At 39.0% G+C, this 19,411-nt stretch overlaps 1 protein-coding gene across 1 annotated transcript; it reads left to right on the plus strand.

Annotated features, from left to right (window-relative positions):
- The first annotated feature begins 11,934 nt into the window (after positions 1-11,934).
- LOC137625662 (uncharacterized) lies at positions 11,935-16,355 on the plus strand. The gene is made up of 2 exons (XM_068356572.1): positions 11,935-12,117; positions 15,522-16,355. The coding sequence occupies exons 1-2, from the start codon at positions 11,935-11,937 to the stop codon at positions 16,353-16,355; spliced, it is 1,017 nt and encodes a 338-aa protein (XP_068212673.1).
- Positions 16,356-19,411: the final 3,056 nt, after the last annotated feature.

Consider the following 19,411-nt stretch of genomic DNA (forward strand, 5'->3'; position numbering starts at 1 on the left):
GATAAAAACAAGATTATTTCTGATTTTCCTGATTTATTCGAATTATTGGGGGAATTAGGACCTCCATGTAAGATAAATATTGATGATACAGTGTCACCAGTGATCCATGCTCCAAGAAAAGTTCCTTTTGCCCTTAAGAGAGAATTGAAGCAGCAGTTAAGTAGTATGGAAGGTACCATTATTGAAAAGGTCTCGGAACCTACAAATTGGGTTTCTAGCATGGTTTTAGTAACAAAACCTAATTCAGATTTAAGGATTTGTTTAGATCCTACAGATCTGAACAAAGCTATCAGGAGACCCCATTATCCACTTCCAACAATTGAGGAAATTTTACCAAGATTGGGTAAAGCTAAAATATTTTCAGTACTTGATGCAAAGAACGGATTTTGGCAAGTGCAACTTGACAAAGAGTCAAGTTATTTGACTACATTTAATACGCCTTTTGGTAGGTATAGATGGAAGAGAATGCCTTTTGGTATATCATCGGCACCAGAAGAGTACCAGAGACGAATGCATGATGCCTTACATAATTTAGATGGCATAGAAGTAATAGCAGACGATATCCTAGTTTATGGCAAAGGAAATACTGATCAGGAAGCTTTGGAAAATCATGATAAGAACCTATTAGCGTTACTACAAAGATGCCGAAAAGAAAACATCAAGTTAAATCAAGAGAAGATGAAATTACATGTGACTGAAGTTTAGTACATTGGACATTTGCTAACAAAGGATGGTGTTTGTCCAGATCCAAAGAAAATTGAAGCTATTAATTGTCTGAAAGTGCCAAGTGATGTTAAATCATTGAAAAGATTTCTAGGGATGGTTAATTATCTTTCAAAGTTTTTACCAAGGTTGTCAGAAGTAACTCAACCATTAAGAAATCTGGAAAAGAAAAATGTTGAATGGCAGTGGAACTCTTCTCATGATGAAGCATTCTCCAAGATTAAGAAACTAATTTTTGAAGCTCCTTGCTTGAAATATTTTGACAGTAATTGTAATGTGTCTTTACAGTGTGATGCTTCAATGTCAGGATTAGGTGCTGTCCTAATGCAAAACGGTCACCCAGTGGCTTATGCTTCTAAATCATTAACTGAAACAGAACAGCGATATGCTCAAATAGAAAAAGAGATGTTAGCCATTGTTTTTGCAGCGTTACGTTTTGATCAATACCTTTATGGCAAAGATGTTATTGTAGAAACTGCGCGACCTACCATTCTGCGTCTGCTACGTCGACAACATCCTGATATTCTCAAAGACCAAGGAGGAACACCAGAGGCACGTCCGCGCCGTCCTCAAACGCCTACCTACCTTGGTTTCAGTCTAGTAAGAAAGGCCTACATATTCAAAGCTGTGTTTTTCAGACTCAGCATAGCTCCAAGGATTTTAACGAAACTAGTTGAGACCATTGTTCAATAACTCAGGAACAAAGGTCTTCAGGTGATGGTATACCTCGACGACTGGTTAGGTTAGGCTGCAAAGAAGTCGGAATGTCTTCTAACAGCTCTGGAAGTTATGGAATTTCTATGATCCCTGGGCTTCCAAATCAGCCTCTCCAGTTCGAGGATTCCAGTGGCTAGGCCTGCACTGGAACCTGGTGGCACTAATCCTCTCTCTACCTAAGGGCAAGAGGAAGGAAATGGCAAGTTCAGTCAGGCGTTTACTTCAGTCAAAGACAATCACCAGACGTCATCAGGAAAGAATCTTGGGATCGCTACAATTTGCAGCAGTTAAAATCCGATCATAAAAGCAAGACTCAAGGATGCCAACAGAGTCTGGAGAAGAAAGGCATCAAATGCTCGGAGAGTTCTTTGCCATAACACCCCAGCTTTACTGTGCAAGCAGCTGAAGTCGTGGTCCACAGCCAAGAGCTTGTCGACACACATTCCTCTTCAGTTTCCTCCTCCTTCAGTGACAATTCACATGGATGCCTCGGAGCACGGTTGGGAAGGTCATGCTTACTAAGAATATACAGGGCCCAGTGGTCGGCCACATTTCAAAAATTCCATATCAACATTCTGGAAGCCAAGGTAGTGTTCTTTCTCTAAAGAGACTGAAACCAAAGTAAAAATCACACATCAAATTAGTTCTCGACAGCAAGACAATAGTCCACTGCATCAACAGACAGGGTTCGAGAGCTCAACAGATCAACCACGTAATTTTGGCCATTCTCACTTTGTCAGAGTGGAGAAATTGGCATCTCACAGCAGTTCACTTAGAAGGGGTTCGGAATGGGACGGCGGACGTCCTGTCAAGATTCAAGCCCTGGAAACAGAATGATCCCTGGACACAAAATCATTCTGTTGCATTCTGGAGCATGTTGCAGAACTGCAAGTAAATTTCTTTGGGATGACCTTCAACAAGAAGCTTCCACGGTATGTAGCACCAAATTTAGATCCAGAAGCAGTGGGGATAGGTGCGATGTCACTGTATTAGAACTGGTGGACTCACATTTATCTTTTTCTACCGTTCAACCTCCCTCTGAAAGACCTGAACAAACTACGGACCTTTAAGGGGACAACTGCAGTAGTAGCCCCAAATTGGCCCAAGACCAGTTGGTACCTTCTTGTTCTGGAACTCAAACCTCACCAGATCCCTCTGCCGACACCAATGCTGTCCAAGGATGTTCAACAATGACTTCCGTCACTTCCTCCTAAATAATGAAAAACCTTCAGTACATGATTTTCTCGCTCTAGCTGCTAAAAGAAAATTCGGAGTTTCGATGGAAAGAATTGATTTCATAGAATACAAGTTCGCTACTACAAAAAGGCAATACTTGTCTTCTTGGGAAAAGTGTGTGGAGTTTGTTAAGGATCATAAGCCGCCTTTGATTACAATGGACTTCTGTATATCATACTTTATTTCACTACACGAACAAGGTTTGGCCTCTACAACAATTTCCTCATGTAAATCTGCTCTAACCAGACCTATTGCTTATGCTTTTAATATAGAACTCAACAGCGAACTGTTCAATAAGATCCCGAAGGCTTGTGCTAAATTGAAACCAAATGCTCCTCCCAAATCCATCTCCTTTTCGTTGAACAAGGTCTTGCACTTAACCTCCTGAATAGATAACTGCTCTGCTTTTTTGAGGGATCTCACTAAAAAATCAATCTTTTCACTTGCTATGGCTTCTGGTAGTAGAGTCAGCAAGGGATGATGGTCACATCGAATTCTCGGAATTGGGAGAAGTTAATCTTTACCCAGATCCTGCATTCCTTGCTAAAAATGAACTCCCCATAAAACATTGGGGCCCTGGAAGATCGTTCCACTGAAGGACCCTTCTCTGTGCCCTATGGAATGCCTTAAAGCTTACCTGTCAAAGAGAGAGGCCTTTAAAGATGGACTCCTTTTTAAAAAGGGAAACAACAGGATCTAATCTCTCTTCGAAACAGCTAAGGTCCAAGCTCACCTATTTTATCAGTAGGGCTGACACAGATAGAATGCCATTGGGTCATGACCCTAGAAAAGTAGCCTCTTCCTTAAACTTTTTTCCAATATATGTCCTTTGAAGGCTTACAAGCTTACACGGAATGCAAATCTTCAAGAGTGTTTTTAAAACATTACTTGCAACAATTGGAAGAGATTAAACACTTTGTGGTGGCAGCTGGTAGTGCTATTAAACGAGCTTCTTAGTGTTATGAATGGATTCTTATAGACTGTATATTTTGGGACTTTTACAGCCCACATAGTGCAGGTTGAATAATCTTCAAATTTGCAGGGTGTGATAAACTATGTGTATAGTGAAGAGTCAAAAGTGATATTATTTACTTTATCATATGGAATGATGTTATTATGTTATTCTACTAGATGTTTCTGAGGTAAACATCTCTTGTTTTCAACAGTAAACAAATTTAAATATTGTTACACCAATTCTTATTACATTTATATGCTATTTATATGCTTTTCTAAATAATAAAAGATCATAGTTCTTTTTGCATTTCCTTTATATGGACCTACTGGATCTAAATAAAAAGTAGCGTATCTCTATTCTTAATCCACTTTTTACTAACTTTTGCTTGGTCAGTTTGTTTCACACAAAGTTACTTTCTCACAGTGAGTGGGACTGAGATAATAACTTTTAGGTTCCGATACAGTTGACAAAAACTTGCATAGTCCACTCATAGCCTTGGACTGTTGTCTCAAACAGCTATATTTGGAAGTGTAAACAAATGATCGTAAGACATCATTCATAGATGGATTTTCATTCTTCTATAACTTGTGAAGTGACTAAGAGCACATATGGGTTGAAAATCTAAATTGCCGCAACTGAGAATGTTAATTCTCGGGTACACTTTCATCAGGACGACAAGGCTCGAGCCCAAAAAAGGGATTTTGACATAGGAAAAAAATCTATTTTTGGGTGAGATAGCCATGTCGTCCTGATGGACCCGCCCGTCACTGTTCATCCCTTCCCCATTCTCAGTGTGAGGCCACGCACCATACGATGGCTGCTGCTGGAGTGGCGAGCCAGCGAACATGTTTACAGTAACACACTGGGATCGGAGTGGTAACAGCTCTCCCACGTATCCAATCCTATCCCATATCCTTCAACACAAGCTAAATTCTATTAGGAGAAAGATAGCCATGGTTGTTTTAAACACGTCTATTCGGGGAAGGATAGCCGGGTTGTTCTAAACATGTCCCTGTTAGATACACGATATCTCTCGGGATATTTGCTTCAGGGGTCAGAACCCTGTGATACCTCTACAGGTATATCACTCACATAAAATATCCCAAGTAGAAAGCTGCCTAGAGAAACTTCCATACGGACGACATGGCTATCTCACCACAAAAATAGATTTTTCCTATGTCAAAATTCCTTTAATAGGATCAGTGTCTTCAATCATCATGCCATGTGATCTTGAGTATCTGACTTAGCATTGATCAAAACAGATTGCCTCCCACATCTACTGGTATCCTTACTTTAATTAAACTAACTTTTTTGTATAAATTTACTCATCCTGTAAAAGTTATGATTATCAATCTTCTCAGATGTCATAATCCATGCTAGAGCCTTGGGGGGTTCTTACTTCTAGAAGTCTATGCTCTATTACTTTTTTGAGCTCGAGCCATCTCGTCCTGATGTAATTTTCTCTTGGGATATTTCTGCAAGTGATATATCAGAGAAATTTACCTGTAGAGGTTACTACCCCCAGAGCGAATATCCCAAAACATATTGTGTATGTAACAGGAACATGTGTGAATACAACCACGGCTGTCCTTCAACTAATCAAGTTAACCTTATCTCGAAGAATATAGGATGGGATAGGTAACATGGGAGAGCCGTTACAACTCAGATACCAGTGTGTTAATGTAAATACGTATGCTGGTGGCCATTCCTTTTTGCAGCGCCATCTTCCATAGAGCTTCTGGGAGTTTCTGCTTTGTTTTTTGCAAAGATTTTGTGGTTTTTCATCATGGATGCTTCTACTTCTGCTTCTCCGCTACAGTTGAGTACTTGGTGGTTTGTTTTGGTTGAAAATTTGTTTCTCTCCCTTTTATTTTTCGCGATGCATACGTCTTTTGAGCTCGAGTCATGTTGTCATGATGGATTGATCGATTGATTGATTTAAAGTTTTCTGGCATCCTGACATCTAAGGTCATTGACGCCGATAGTATTTATTTTGTATAAAAAATAATAGAATATTCAATTAAAACCATAAAAGTTAAGATGTCATTATAAAAGTTAAATAGTTTTCAGATGACCTGCTTCTGAAATAAATCTAAAAATGCCGCTCGCATAGTAAGACACATCATGTCCAGAATCTTGGCAAGAATGAACCTGCCATCCTCACCTCGAGCCTCAAACAGATATCTATTTCTTAAGTTATTATAATAGGGGCATTCGGTCAACAAATGCCTCACTATTAAAGGTACCAAACAGTCGTTGCAATACAGTTTGTGTTGGCCCTTCAGAAGAAACTTGTGTGTCAATCGAGTGTGACCAATGCGGAGATGACAAAGAGACATCTCCCACTTTCGGGGCATCATGTTATACCTTCAAGGAGATAGGACATTTGTTACTACTCTCATCTTATTGCCATCTAGACTATCCCAGTGCTTTTGCCAATTATTAGAAACCAATTTTTTATGTTAGGTAGGAAATCATTACAGGGAATGGGATATCTTCTTGGTAGCAACTCGGATGCAGCATTCTTCGCCAGTAGATCTGCCTTATTCCCAGACACACCTACATATTCTGGAACCCAACAAAATCGAAACATTATACCTCTCCAACCAATAATAAAAAGCCACTCTAAAATCTTTAACCCTGGATAGGTACGGTGGGTCGTTTGCGACCCCGAGCGTCAAAAAAAAACAGGTTTTTCTCACGTGACTCACCCCCGTGACTGAATTTGTGGGTGATCGACCTGCAGGAGGTGTCTCCCCTACACGCTCTAGTAGTGTCCAGATGTGCATTGCTGTAGCTGTACTCCTTCCCCGATTTCTGAGACGCGTCGGGGTCGAGCACGACCGAGTTTACCCTTCTAAGGTAGTTTGCATAATTATCAAAGTTATTACGTATTATGAAATTGTCGTAGAATGGTGCAACTTGTATAGGTTATCAGTTGTGGAAAGTCTTGGTGGATTGTTTGGCTACCATGTGCATGATTTTTTTTTTTAGTTAAAATGTCGTTCATCACCACGAGGACCATTTTACCGCGAGTGCCCCTTTTTCATTTTTTTTCATTTTTTTGCCAAGTCATTTTTCCGTAAGATATTGCCAAATAGTGTCGTAAAACTTTTGCTTGTTTAGTGTTGGAAAGTTTGTCTAGATGATCTGGCTACCCATGCATGACTTTGTTTTTGTCAGATACGACGTAGTTATTGGTATATTGGGTATTTAACTGCGGTTACCAATTTCTGTTTTTTTTCAATATTTGTAAAAATTACTACGTAGTAAGGAATTGCCGTATATTATTCATTTTTTTTTTCATGTTTATGTGTTAGAAAGTGTGCCTTGATGGTTGGGCTAACACGTGCATGTCTTTTTTTTTATCTGAGATGCCGTATATTAGAATGTCGGGCATTTTACCGCGAGTACCCCTTTTTCATTTTTTTTCATTTTTTTGCCAAGTCATTTTTCCGTAAGATATTGCGAAATAGTGTCGTAAAACTTTTGCTTTTTTAGTGTTGGAAAGTGTGTCTAGATGATCTGGCTACCCATGCGTGATTTTGTTTTTGTCAGATACGACGTAGTTATTGGTATATTGGGTATTTAACTGCGGTTGCCAATTTCTGTTTTTTTTCAATATTTGTAAAAATTTACTACGTAGTAAGGAATTGCCGTATATTATTGATTTTTTTTCATGTTTATGTGTTAGAAAGTGTGCCTTGATGGTTGGGCTAACACGTGCATGTCTTTTTTTTTATCTGAGATGCCGTATATTAGAATGTTGGGCATTTTTCCGCGAGTGCCCCTTTTTATTTGTTTTGCATTTTTTTGCTTAGTCATGTTACCGTAAGGAATTGGCAAGTAGTGTCGCAAAACTTATATTTTTATAGTGTTGGAAAGTGTTTCTAGATGATCTGGCTACCCATGCCTATTTTTTTTTTAGCCAGATATGGCGTATATATAAGTATGTGTTCGATTTTCCTGTGATTGCCATTTTTTCGTTTTTTCCCATTTCTTTCAAAATTACTACGTACTAAGGAACTATCACAGAGTAATGATTCATTTATATGTTTATTTGTCGGAAAATGTGCCTTGATGGTTTGCCTAGCACGTGGCTGAAATTTTTTTTTTCTGAAATGCCGTATATTAGAATGGCCATTTTTCCACGAGTGCCCCTTTTTATTTGTTTTGCATTTTTTTGCTTAGTCATGTTACCGTAAGGAATTGGCAAGTAGTGTCGCAAAACTTATAATTTTATAGTGTTGGAAAGTGTTTCTAGATGATCTGGCTACCCATGCCTATCTTTTTTTTTTTAGCCAGATATGGCGTATATATAGGTATGTGTTCGATTTTCCTGTGATTGCCATTTTTTCGTTTTTTCCCATTTCTTTCAAAATTACTACGTACTAAGGAACTATCACAGAGTAATGATTCATTTAGATGTTTATTTGTCGGAAAATGTGCCTTGATGGTTTGCCTAGCACGTGGCTGAATTTTTTTTTTCTGAAATGCCGTATATTAGAATGTTGGCCATTTTTCCGCGAGTGCCCCTTCTTATTTGTTTTGCATTTTTTCGCTTAGTCATGTTACCGTAAGGAATTGGCAAGTAGTGTCGCAAAACTTATATTTTTATAGTGTTGGAAAGTGTTTCTAGATGATCTGACTACCCATGCCTATCTTTTTTTTTTTAGCCAGATATGGCGTATATATAGGTATGTGTTCGATTTTCCTGTGATTGCCATTTTTTCGTTTTTTCCCATTTCTTTCAAAATTACTACGTACTAAGGAACTATCACAGAGTAATGATTCATTTAGATGTTTATTTGTCGGAAAATGTGCCTTGATGGTTTGCCTAGCACGTGGCTGAAATTTTTTTTTTTTCTGAAATGCCGTATATTAGAATGTTGGCCATTTTTCCGCGAGTGCCCCTTTTTATTTGTTTTGCATTTTTTCGCTTAGTCATGTTACCGTAAGGAATTGGCAAGTAGTGTCGCAAAACTTATATTTTTATAGTGTTGGAAAGTGTTTCTAGATGATCTGGCTACCCATGCCTATCTTTTTTTTAGCCAGATATGGCGTATATATAGGTATGTGTTCGATTTTCTGGTGATTGCCATTTTTCGTTTTTTCCCAATCCTTTCAAAATTACTACGTACTAAGGAACTATCACAGAGTAATGATTCCTCTAGATGTTTATTTGTCGGAAAATTTTGTTTACTTTTTTTTTGATTGAATATCATCAAATTTTTTTAGCTAAAATATTATATTGTTTTACATTTTTTTTTTTTCGATTTTATTTCCCTTCAAAAAATTTTTTTTGGGTCAGAATTTTAATTTTATAGTCGTAAAATAATCGACAATTATCCAGCAACCCACCATACAATTTTTATGCATATCCAATAATAATTAGATTAGTAAATAACACCTTGAAATTGACATACCCTTCCTACATTTCAAGTGGCAGATTAGGGAGTCTGAGTCAGTGTGGTTGGCGGCCATTTTGTGGACATATCCGAAGCGTAAGCTGCCCTATCTATATATATTCTTGTTCCCTATAGAATTTGTGATATTTTGGTATATTTTTACCTGCATAAATATCATATTATATATTAAATATATGTATTTTTTTTACGAAATTTCTAAGTACTCAAAAAATTACCTTTAGATATGGCCCCTGATATAAATGTAATTTACAAAATAATGAAGATTTTTTTACATATTTCTATTTTAGGATAACATATGTTTATTCCCTAAAAAAATTAGCCACTTCCTATTTCATTTGGGTACCCAAAAAAATTCATGAAATTTGGACAAATTTTTTTGGCCAAAAAAAGTTACCCTTTTTTTTCTCATTTCAGATCTTCACCTCCATGGGTCTGACTTCATCCAAAATACATCAAGATGTGTCCTAAACATTCAAGAATCAATTCCTAAAAGGATTTGTGTATATATGTATAAACTTTTTTTTTATGAATTTTTATGTCAGGTCTTTTTTTTTCTACTTAATTTTTTAAAATATTTATAATAAATAGTTTTTCTGCAGATGAGTAGTATTTCTCTTTACAGTTGTTTTAAGCATTCATTGAAGTTTTTTTTGGCAAAAGAAAAAAGGAGGTTACTGCAAAAACTGATTTTTCAAGAATTTTTTTTGGCGTCGGGGTCGTTCGCGTCCGAGTATACCCTTAAAGGGGTGTCCGAGGAGCGTACCTATCCAGGGTTAAAACTAGAGGGTTACTAGAATTAATAACTTCTAAAGCTTGGATACTCCTTACATCACTTTTTTCTCAATAGCAGTTATTATGCCATACAGTTCGGCAGTAAATATGGAAGCTGTTAGAGGAAGTGCACCTCTACAATTAAAACCATTTCTATGTACTCCAAATCCAATGCCAGCATTAGATTTGGAGCCATCAGTATAAATAAAAGTCGATCCCCTATGTTCTGCAACATGTTCCATAAAAAGATACCTGGACTCTAAGTCAGTCATATTCTTCTTAACTCCATTAAAGTATTTACAAAAAGATACCTCTGGTAATTTCCATGGAAGCATTGATGATACCTTAAATTGAAGCACCTTACTTTTAATTATCTCAAGACTGTTTAATAATTGTTTCACCCAAAAGCCATAAGGTTGAGGAGATTCTGGGTGCAACTCAAAGTATGTTGAGTGCCTTACAAGGCTTGTAGTCTGAAAGCCTAAAGAGTTAGGAAATCTTTGCAACCTAAACCAATACCAAACAATAAAAGACTTTCGGTAAAGGTCTAGAGGTAATTCTCCAGCATCAACAAGGAGACTTGTGATAGGCGAAGGTCTAAACGCTCCTGTGGACAGTCTAATACCAGCATGATGTATTGAATCTAACATCTTTAATCGGCTTGGGGCGGACGAGGAGTATATTTCACATCCATAACTAATTTTGGAAAAAATCAAGGCCTTTTATAAATTTAAAATAGTATTGCGGTTTGCCGCCCCATGATGTATGGGACAATACCTTTAAAAGATTCAGAGCTTCCAGACATTTAGCTTTTAAAGCTTTTAAGTGAGACACCCATGTAAGCCTACAATCAAATATCAAACCTAAAAATTTAGCTTCACTTACACATGGGATCTGTCGACCTTTAATTTATATATCCAGGTCTGAATGTACTCCCCGGATTTGACAGAAATGGAAAATAGTAGTTTTACTTGTCGAGAACTTGAATCCATTCATATCAGCCCACTGGATAATTTTGTCAATTGAGAGTTGTAGTTTCCTCTCAACCATTGCCATTCTATCTCCAGCAAATGATATGGAGAGATCATCCACAAATAATGTTGAGAGAAATTCCCGGGGAATGACTGAGGATATCCCATTAATTGCTAGTGCAAACAGGGTTACACTCAGCACACTACCCTGAGGAACTCTTTCCTGGCATTTACTCTCAGAGTTTCCCAGACTCTCACTTGAAAAACTCTATGTAAAAGAAATGACTGAATCAATAGGGTTAGCTCTCCTCTTAATTCCATTTCATGAATGGCTTTAAATATACCATATCTCCGTGTAGTATCATATGCCTTTTCAACGTAAAAAAAAAGACTGTCACATGGTGTTGTTTGGAAGCATATGTTTCACAAATAAGAGGACTCAAGTCGTATCAACAGATGAGTCGTTGAGTGCATTATTCTGAATCCACACAGAATAGGTGATAAAATACCCTTCTTTTCTTGGTACCACATCAGTCTTGCATTGACCATCTTCTCCCTGATTTTACATAAACAGGATGTCAAATCTATCGGTCGATAGTTTGCTGCTAAAAACTTGTCCATACTAGGTTCTAAAAATGCTAAAATAATGGCTAGTTCCCAAACACTTGGATAACTATGATCATGTCATATTCTATTAATAATGCTAAAAATAAATAACTTTGTATTAAAATGTACATGATTAATCATAGCATAGGGAATTCCATCGGGTCCAGGGGCTGTATCGTTACAATTACCAAGTGCGGAAACAAATTCTCTTTCAGTAAAAGGAGAATTATACAACTCTTCCCTTCCTGTTACATTTAAAATTTTCTTTTCTTCAATGCTCCTATACTGGTAACCAGGAGCTCCTTTACACTTGCATGATACATTTGAAAAATTATCAGCCAGGGCATTGCTAACATCATTTGCTTCAGTCACATACTGACTGTTCACCTTCAACACTGGTGGTGGGTTTGGGGAAAATTTGCCAGCAGTCTTTTTTTATTTTCCTCCGTACAGAGGATAGTGGTGTTCTACTATTGAATGAGAAAACAAAAGATACCCAAGATTGGCACCTAGCATCTTTCATGGCATGACGGAACTGTGCTCTACACTTTTTGTGTATGTTACCAAATTTTCCTCTGTACGGCATCCACGCAGTCTAGTCAGAGATTTTCTCATGGCTCTGCGCAAGGCAGTTAATTCTGAAAACCACCAGGGGACAGGTCGTCGTTTGAATGTGCCTGTGATTTTAAAAATCGAATTAACTCCTGCTGTATGGAGAGTTACATTCAGTAGGTCTATGGCATCATCAATACTTTCAAACTGTTCTGCACTCCCCTCGATTTCACTTAGTTCACGGAATTTAACCCAGTCTGCCTTGTGAAGATTCCATCGTGGCGATCTTTGTAAAGGTGAACCATTGTTGGTGTTTATAATGATTGGTGCATCATCTCTAGTATTGTTGGAATTTATTTTAATTTCAACCTTACTTATATTTAATGAACAAAACAATTATTCAAAAACCAAAACAACTTACATCAAATAGTAGATCCACTAGTAAACTTTGTGACATTGCCCTACATTACCCTCTTCCCTAGACATGTCCAAAGATACAGAATAATATAGATCACTTACCACAAAAGGTAGACGATGACGTGTTCCAAAATTGTCGTGGTCTTGGAAATTGATCGTTTAGTTTTGTTCAGCGTTAATATCCTAAGAAGATGCCGGCCTTTCCACCGAGTACTTTTTATTGGAACTGTTCGCCGTGGCTGTGGTAACCTCGGAGGTAATTTACTTCTTACCTTTGACAAGTACATATTGCGCACACGCGAACTTAAGGCCTATTAGGCAATTACTAATTCAAGTAATTTAATTCATAAGTTTAATTTAATTATTCATTTTACTTATCATTAACACTAATAGTTACTATACTAAGTAGCATTAAGTTATTTACTTTTAATTTATTAAGAAAAATAGGTAAAGCTTCGAGTCAAGCTAATGACCGAACGGCTATTCCCCATAGTCGGACACAAATATCAATCCTTTCTGACTGAATTAATTAATTTAACGTTAACTGTATTCCTTATAAGGAAACAGTTTTGCTTTCCATTTCTTTTGCAACTCTTACCTCTATAATTTATTTTTGGTTTCTAACGGTATGTCAATCCTCTAATGTCCTCCAATAGAAATCAAGAAGTCAGTTAGAGCTTGCAATTGAAAGGTCAATGCATGACAAGGTACCTGTCCGAACATAGAACTGTGTGGGCTCTCCTGTATTAAGGAGTTCGACATCCTTGTTTTCCACAATTGATGATATAATATTGCCCCTAGTGTTTGCTAAGACAGCACCCCACAAAGGATGTCTACTATTCAAATCTCCAATTAAAAGAAAAGGTTGAGGGGGCTGTTGAATCACCTCTACTAAATCATCATCCGATATGTAATCATTTGGAGGCAAGTACAGAGAGCAAATTGTATATTTTCTCCCTATATCAATCTGTACAACCACTGCCTGCAGAGGTGTATGAATAGATAAGGGTATTTGAGGAACATCTCAACGAACGTATATGAGACTCTCTCGGTAATCATATGGTGTCCTATAGCTAATATATTCGTGAGGGTGTAACAATATGTGAATGTTGTGGTCAGGATTTCGTATGTAATCAGTGTATGAATATTGTTGGTACGCTGTCTAAGTTTGTAAATGATATCTGTTGTTTATGTTTGGGTAAGTCACGTGACCACACAGTCTTCCCCATTCTCCCCCGCTCTACACATGTTGGCTCGGCAGTGCTGTATAACTTGCTGTATAACTTGTATAATAAACTAAGGTTAATTACCCTCAGCTTATCAATCAGAACCCATAACGGGCAAGGGGTATTAGCATCAAGCTTGCTCTCCTGTAGACATATGATTATGGAGGAATGCTCGTGAACTAAGAGCTTAAGTTCTTCATGTGGCCCTTAAACCCTGACAATTCTATTGCCAAATGGAGGAAAAAACTATGCTTTATTTTTTGCAAGAACTTTTGGATGAAGTCTTCCCATTAGCAATTTTTGATTTAACACTATTTACCGGTGGTTTCATGAGAGAGGGTCTTGATATATTGAGTTTTGTGTTAGTTATTTTCATTTTGTCCATTTGATTTAATTGTTGAGGAGGATGGTGGACCTCAACTCGAATTTCTGATTTATTTAAACTGTCTTCTGGCTTATCAGAAACATCAACAGACAAAACATCATATTTATTTGATATCAAAACTAATATTTCTTATGGACGGGGGTGAAAGAGATGGAGGTCTCTCTCTTTTCCGATTAATAGGTCGTGAGGTACCAGGTTTTTTTACCATCCCCACTATAGGTACACCTGATAGCTTGGTTTCAAGTGTAATCTCCATTAAATCAGGCAAGGACATGGCCTGGGAGAGGTTAGTACTATCCTTTGTAATTGGGGATAAAAAGGATTTAAACGTAGGAAAAATCTATTTTTGGGTGAGATAGCCATGTCGTCCTGATGGAAGTTCCCTTCGGCTGCTTCCTACTGTATAATATTTCTGCAAGTGATATTACAAGAGAATTACCGTTAGGTATCACGGGGTTCCAACACCCGGAAAGACTATCCGTAGATATCGTGTATAATCAGGGATGTATCCTAAGATAACCATAGATATCTCTAGCCCCAATAGACTTTACTCAGTCTAATCCACTAAGGGAAGGATAAGAAAGGAGCCTTTACATATCCTATCACCTTTCGGTGCTCCTATATGTCCCTGACGCTTCATTCCACATCGCAGCGGAACTACTACGAAAAAGAAGCATCCGACGTGGAATCGGGGAGGAACGCAGTAACGGGTGGGCCATCGGGACGATATGACTATCTCACCCAAAAATAGATTTTTCCTACATCAAAATCCGTTTTTGGGCTCGAGCCATGTCGTCCTTAAAGAAGTGTACCAGAGAATTACCTATTACTCAGTAGGAGGCCTCGAATAAAGGTCCCCATACCGAAATGCGCTAACCGGATTACTCCGTTAAAGTATAGGTATCAACTTCAACCTTTATTCCTGAACTATAATAAATCTGTATTTGAAAAGTGTTGAATTTAGAAAGGTGTTTTCTGCATATTCACTTGAAAGCAGTTTCCTTATAGTGTACCTAAAATACCACCACCGTTTTCCTTTATAACTCGTGTTCCAATATTTTTTTTTTTTGTTAGTTTTCTTGGCTATATATTTAATTCTGTTTCTCTTACTTGAAGTGTATATTGAAGTACAATTAATTTAGTATTTGTTTTTTACAAGTCATCATATTTATGAGTGTGAATTTTGTAACTATTTTTGCTTAATGTATGTCTCATTATGCTTACTTAAGAGCTTAGTTGTTCTAATAAAATTAGAGGTTTAAAGAAAAACATGGCATTTCCTTGAGCCGGACACTCTCCTCATTTCCTTACCTTCCTGCATGATGTGGGCTTAAAGAAACCCCCACATTTTGGTGCCCAGACCCGGGAACACTCCCTCTAAGAAAATAAGTACGTTGTGCAGTGAAGATAATGAAGAAATTAAAGAAGACAAGAACGACACGTTGAGGGTGGGTGACAAGAGCTTCCAAGGCACTGAGTGACCTTCTGGAGTTTTCCACCACAACTATTAGTCAATTTGAGTATGCCGTCAAGGAATACGACCAGAGACTAGCTAAGTTGGATGAAGTTCAAGAAGCAATAGAAATTGATGTAGCTGAAGAACTAGAACAACTTTTGGATGAAGCTCATGAGTTTAGAACAATAAGTGTGCAGCCTAGGATACAAGCTGAAGACCAGATAAGGAATTTAGCAGCAGCAGCGTGTCCTGGTTCTAAAGCTGGCAGTACAAGTGGACAGTCCTCAGCTCGAGAATCAGATGTAACCAATGTCAAATTACCCAAGCTGGAACTACCACAGTTTAGTGAAATGACCCAATGGCAGTCCTTCCAGGATCCATATAATTCCCACATTGATGCAACAGACCTTCCAGTGATCAGTAAGTTCACTTATTTGCTGTCTTTGCTGGAGGGAGATGCCAGGAATGTAGTGAAGGGACGAGATCATGCCAGTGCTAATTACCCGGTTACCTGCAAACTACTGAAGGAACGCTACTACAAGCCAGAAAGAATTATTTTTGCTCATATCCAGGCATTGCTAAATAGTGAGGTCAACATTAATGTCAGCAGACCCAAGGGTGTGGCACAGCTGTGGAAATTACGAGATGACATTTTAATACACATCCACAGTTTGGAGGCGCTAGGCATCGCAGGAAAACAGTGTGAAGTGTTTCTTACACCTATCATCCTCTCTCGTTTGCCAAGTGAACTGTGGCTAGAGTGGGCCAGGGATGGTGATGGACATGAGAGTGATTTAGATTGGTTATTGACATTCTTAGACAAGGAAATTTCAAGATTAGAAAGGTCTGAAGCCTTTAAGGGAAAGAGTAGTAGTGAAGTAAAGAAAAATTATATTTTGATTATAAAATAAATTTTTTAATATACTTACCCGGTGAATATATAATAGCTGACGTCTCCGACGGCTCGACAGAATTCAAAAACTCGCGAGCGATCGCCATGAATGTAGCGGGTGTGCCCACCAGCGCCAACTATCGGCCAGATACCGCATATACATGTAAACAGCTCCAGTTCTTCTCATCCCGCTGTGTCTCTATCGGGGAGGAAGGGGGGGCCTTTAATTTATATATTCACCGGGTAAGTATATTAAAAAATTTATTTTATAATCAAAATATCATTTTTAAATATTAAACTTAGCCGGTGAATATATAATAGCTGATTCACACCCATGGTGGTGGGTAGAGACCAGTATTAATACAGTTTACGGCGTATATGCTTAGAGTTTTTGACAGTTATATCATAACAAAACCCAAATAAATATAGGTACCTGGTAAGGAAGCTGACTCTAACGATTACTCTGCCTTGTTAGTTCGCTTTCCTCACGAAGCCCAGCCATCCTCTTAGGATGCTGAAAGACTCCCAGGAGCTGAAGTATCTAGGGCGACAACCCATACAGCAGGACCTCATCAAAACCCTTAATCTGGGCGCTCTCAAGAAATGACATTTGACCACCCGCCAAATCAAAAAGGATGCGAAAGGCTTCTTAGCCTTCCGTACAACCCAATTAAAAACATTTCAAGAGAAGATTAAAAGGATATTGGAATTAAGGGAATGTAGTGGTAGAACCCTTACCCACTACTGCACTCGCTGCAACGAATGGACCCAGTGTGTAGCAGTCCTCATAAAGAGTCTGGACATCTTTCAAGTAAAATGACGCGAATACCGACTTGCTTCTCCAAACGGTCGCGTCCATAATACTTTGCAGAGATCTGTTTTGCTTAAAGGCCACAGAAGTTGCTATAGCTCTTACTTCGTGCGTCTTAACCTTAAGCAAGCAACGATCTTTTTCACTCAAGTGAGAATGAGCCTCTCGGATTAAAAATCTAATAAAATATGACAAAGCAATCTTTGACATAGGCAATGAAGGCTTCTTAACTGAGCACCACAAAGCCTCAGATCCACCTCGTAAGGATTTAGTCGGAGCTAAATAAAACTTCAGAGCTCTAACTGGACACAGCACTCTTTCAAGCTCGTTGCCTACGATCTCTGACAGGCAAGGTATATCAAATGACTTAGGCCAAGGACGAGAAGGCAGTTCATTTTTGGCCAAGAAAACCAAGCTGAAGTGAACATGTGGCTTTATCTGTAGAAAAGCCGATGTTCCTACTGAAGGCATGGATCTCACTGACCCTTTTAGCCGAAGCCAAGCACACTAAGAAAAGCGTCTTGAGGGTGAGATCCTTCAGGGAGGCTGAATGTAATGGCTCAAACCTGTCGGACATTAGGAACCTTAGGACCACGTCTAAGTTCCATCCAGGAGTTGCCATACGACGGTCCTTAGAGGTCTCGAAGGACTTAAGGAGATCTTGGAGATCTTGATTATTGGACAGATCTAAGCCTCTATGTCTGAACACAGACGCCAACATGCTCCTTTAGCCCTTAATAGTGGGCGCTGAGAGGGAACGAACATTTCTCAGATGTAGGAGAAAGTCTGCAATTTGGGCTACAGAGGTACTGGAAGAGGAAATGGATGATGACTTGCACCAGTCTCTAAAGACTTCCCACTTCGACTGATAGACCTTGATGGTAGATGCTCTCCTAGCTCTCGCAATCGTTCTGGCTGCCCCCTTCGAAAATCCTCTAGCTCTTGAGAGTCTTTCGATAGTCTGAAGGCAGTCAGACGAAGCGCGGGGAGGCTTTGATGAAGACTCCTTACGTGGCTGCCGTAAGAGATCCATCCTTAAAGGTAGACTCCTTGGAACGTCTACCAGCCATTGAAGTACCTCTGTTACTCACTCTCTCGCGGGCCAGAGTGGAGCAACCAATGTCAACCTGGTCCCTTCGTGAGAGGTGAACTCCTGCAGCACCTTGTCTAGGATCTTGAAAGGTGGAAAGGCATAAACGTCCAGGTGAGACCAGTCCAGCAGGAAAGCGTCTATGTGAGCTGCCTCTGGATCTGGAACTGGAAAGCAGTAAGTCGAGAGCCTCTTTGTCAGAGAGAGTAGCAAAAAGATCTATGGTGGGTTGACCCCATGTCATCCATAGCTTCTCGCACACAGTCTTATGCAACGTCCACTCCATGGAGAAGACTTGTCCTCTTCTGCTGAGGCCGTCCGCCAAGACATTCATTTCTGCACAAATCTCGCCAAAGGAGAGATGTTACTGCCTTAAAAGGAGTTCCTTCTGATCCGTGGATCAAAGAACCGAGCCTTCCAGACTGTCCAGTGGAGCTCCCTAACCCAAATCCGCTGCATCTGAAAACAACACATGGTTTGGGTTCTTGATCGCAAGAGAAAGACCTTCTCGAAGTCTGATGTTGCTGTCCCACCAAGTCAGACATGTCTAGACTGAGTTGGAGATTGGGAAAGAGATACTCACTAAGCCCTTCTCCTTGTTCCAATGTTTAGGTGAAATAGGAAAGGGCATAGGTTGAGTCTCCCCAGAGAGATAAACTACTCCAGCGATGAAAGAGTTCCCACGAGGCTAGTTCAACCTCTTACAGAGCAACTGTTTTTCTCTTGCAAGTGAAGGACTTTTAACAGAGCTTGTTCCATTCTTGCGGGAGACGAAAAGGGTCGAAAAATCAGACACTGTATCTCCATTCCCAAAAAAAGAATAGTCTGGGATGGGATACTGTAAGTTACGACTTCTCTACGTTCACTATGAGACCTAGCTCCTTGGTTAGGTCTAATGTCCATTAGAGGCTCTCCAGACAGCGATATAATGACGAACGCCCTGATTAGCCAGTCGTCAAAATAAAGGGAGGCTCTGAATCCTCAAAAAATGTAGAAAGCTTGCTACATTTTGCAAGGGCCTTGTAAAAACAAGAGGAGCAGGAATGAGGTCGGAGTACAGTGCTCGACAGTGGTACATTACTTTCCCGTCCACAAACCTCAGATGTAGTTGAAAGTTTGGATGAATCGGGATGTGGAAGTATGCATCCTGAAGGTCGAGAGAGACCATCCAGTC

The sequence above is a fragment of the Palaemon carinicauda genome, chromosome 32 (genome assembly GCF_036898095.1).
Source record: "Palaemon carinicauda isolate YSFRI2023 chromosome 32, ASM3689809v2, whole genome shotgun sequence".
NCBI classification, from domain to species: Eukaryota; Metazoa; Arthropoda; class Malacostraca; order Decapoda; family Palaemonidae; genus Palaemon; species Palaemon carinicauda.

Bases quoted from the DNA above. Each gene is read 5' to 3' on its own strand.
- LOC137625662 (XM_068356572.1), top strand. From the start codon at position 11,935: ATGACGGAACTGTGCTCTACACTTTTTGTGTATGTTACCAAATTTTCC. The intron at 12,118-15,521 runs GTATGGAGAGTT...TATGCCGTCAAG, and splicing joins AAATCGAATTAACTCCTGCT to GAATACGACCAGAGACTAGC.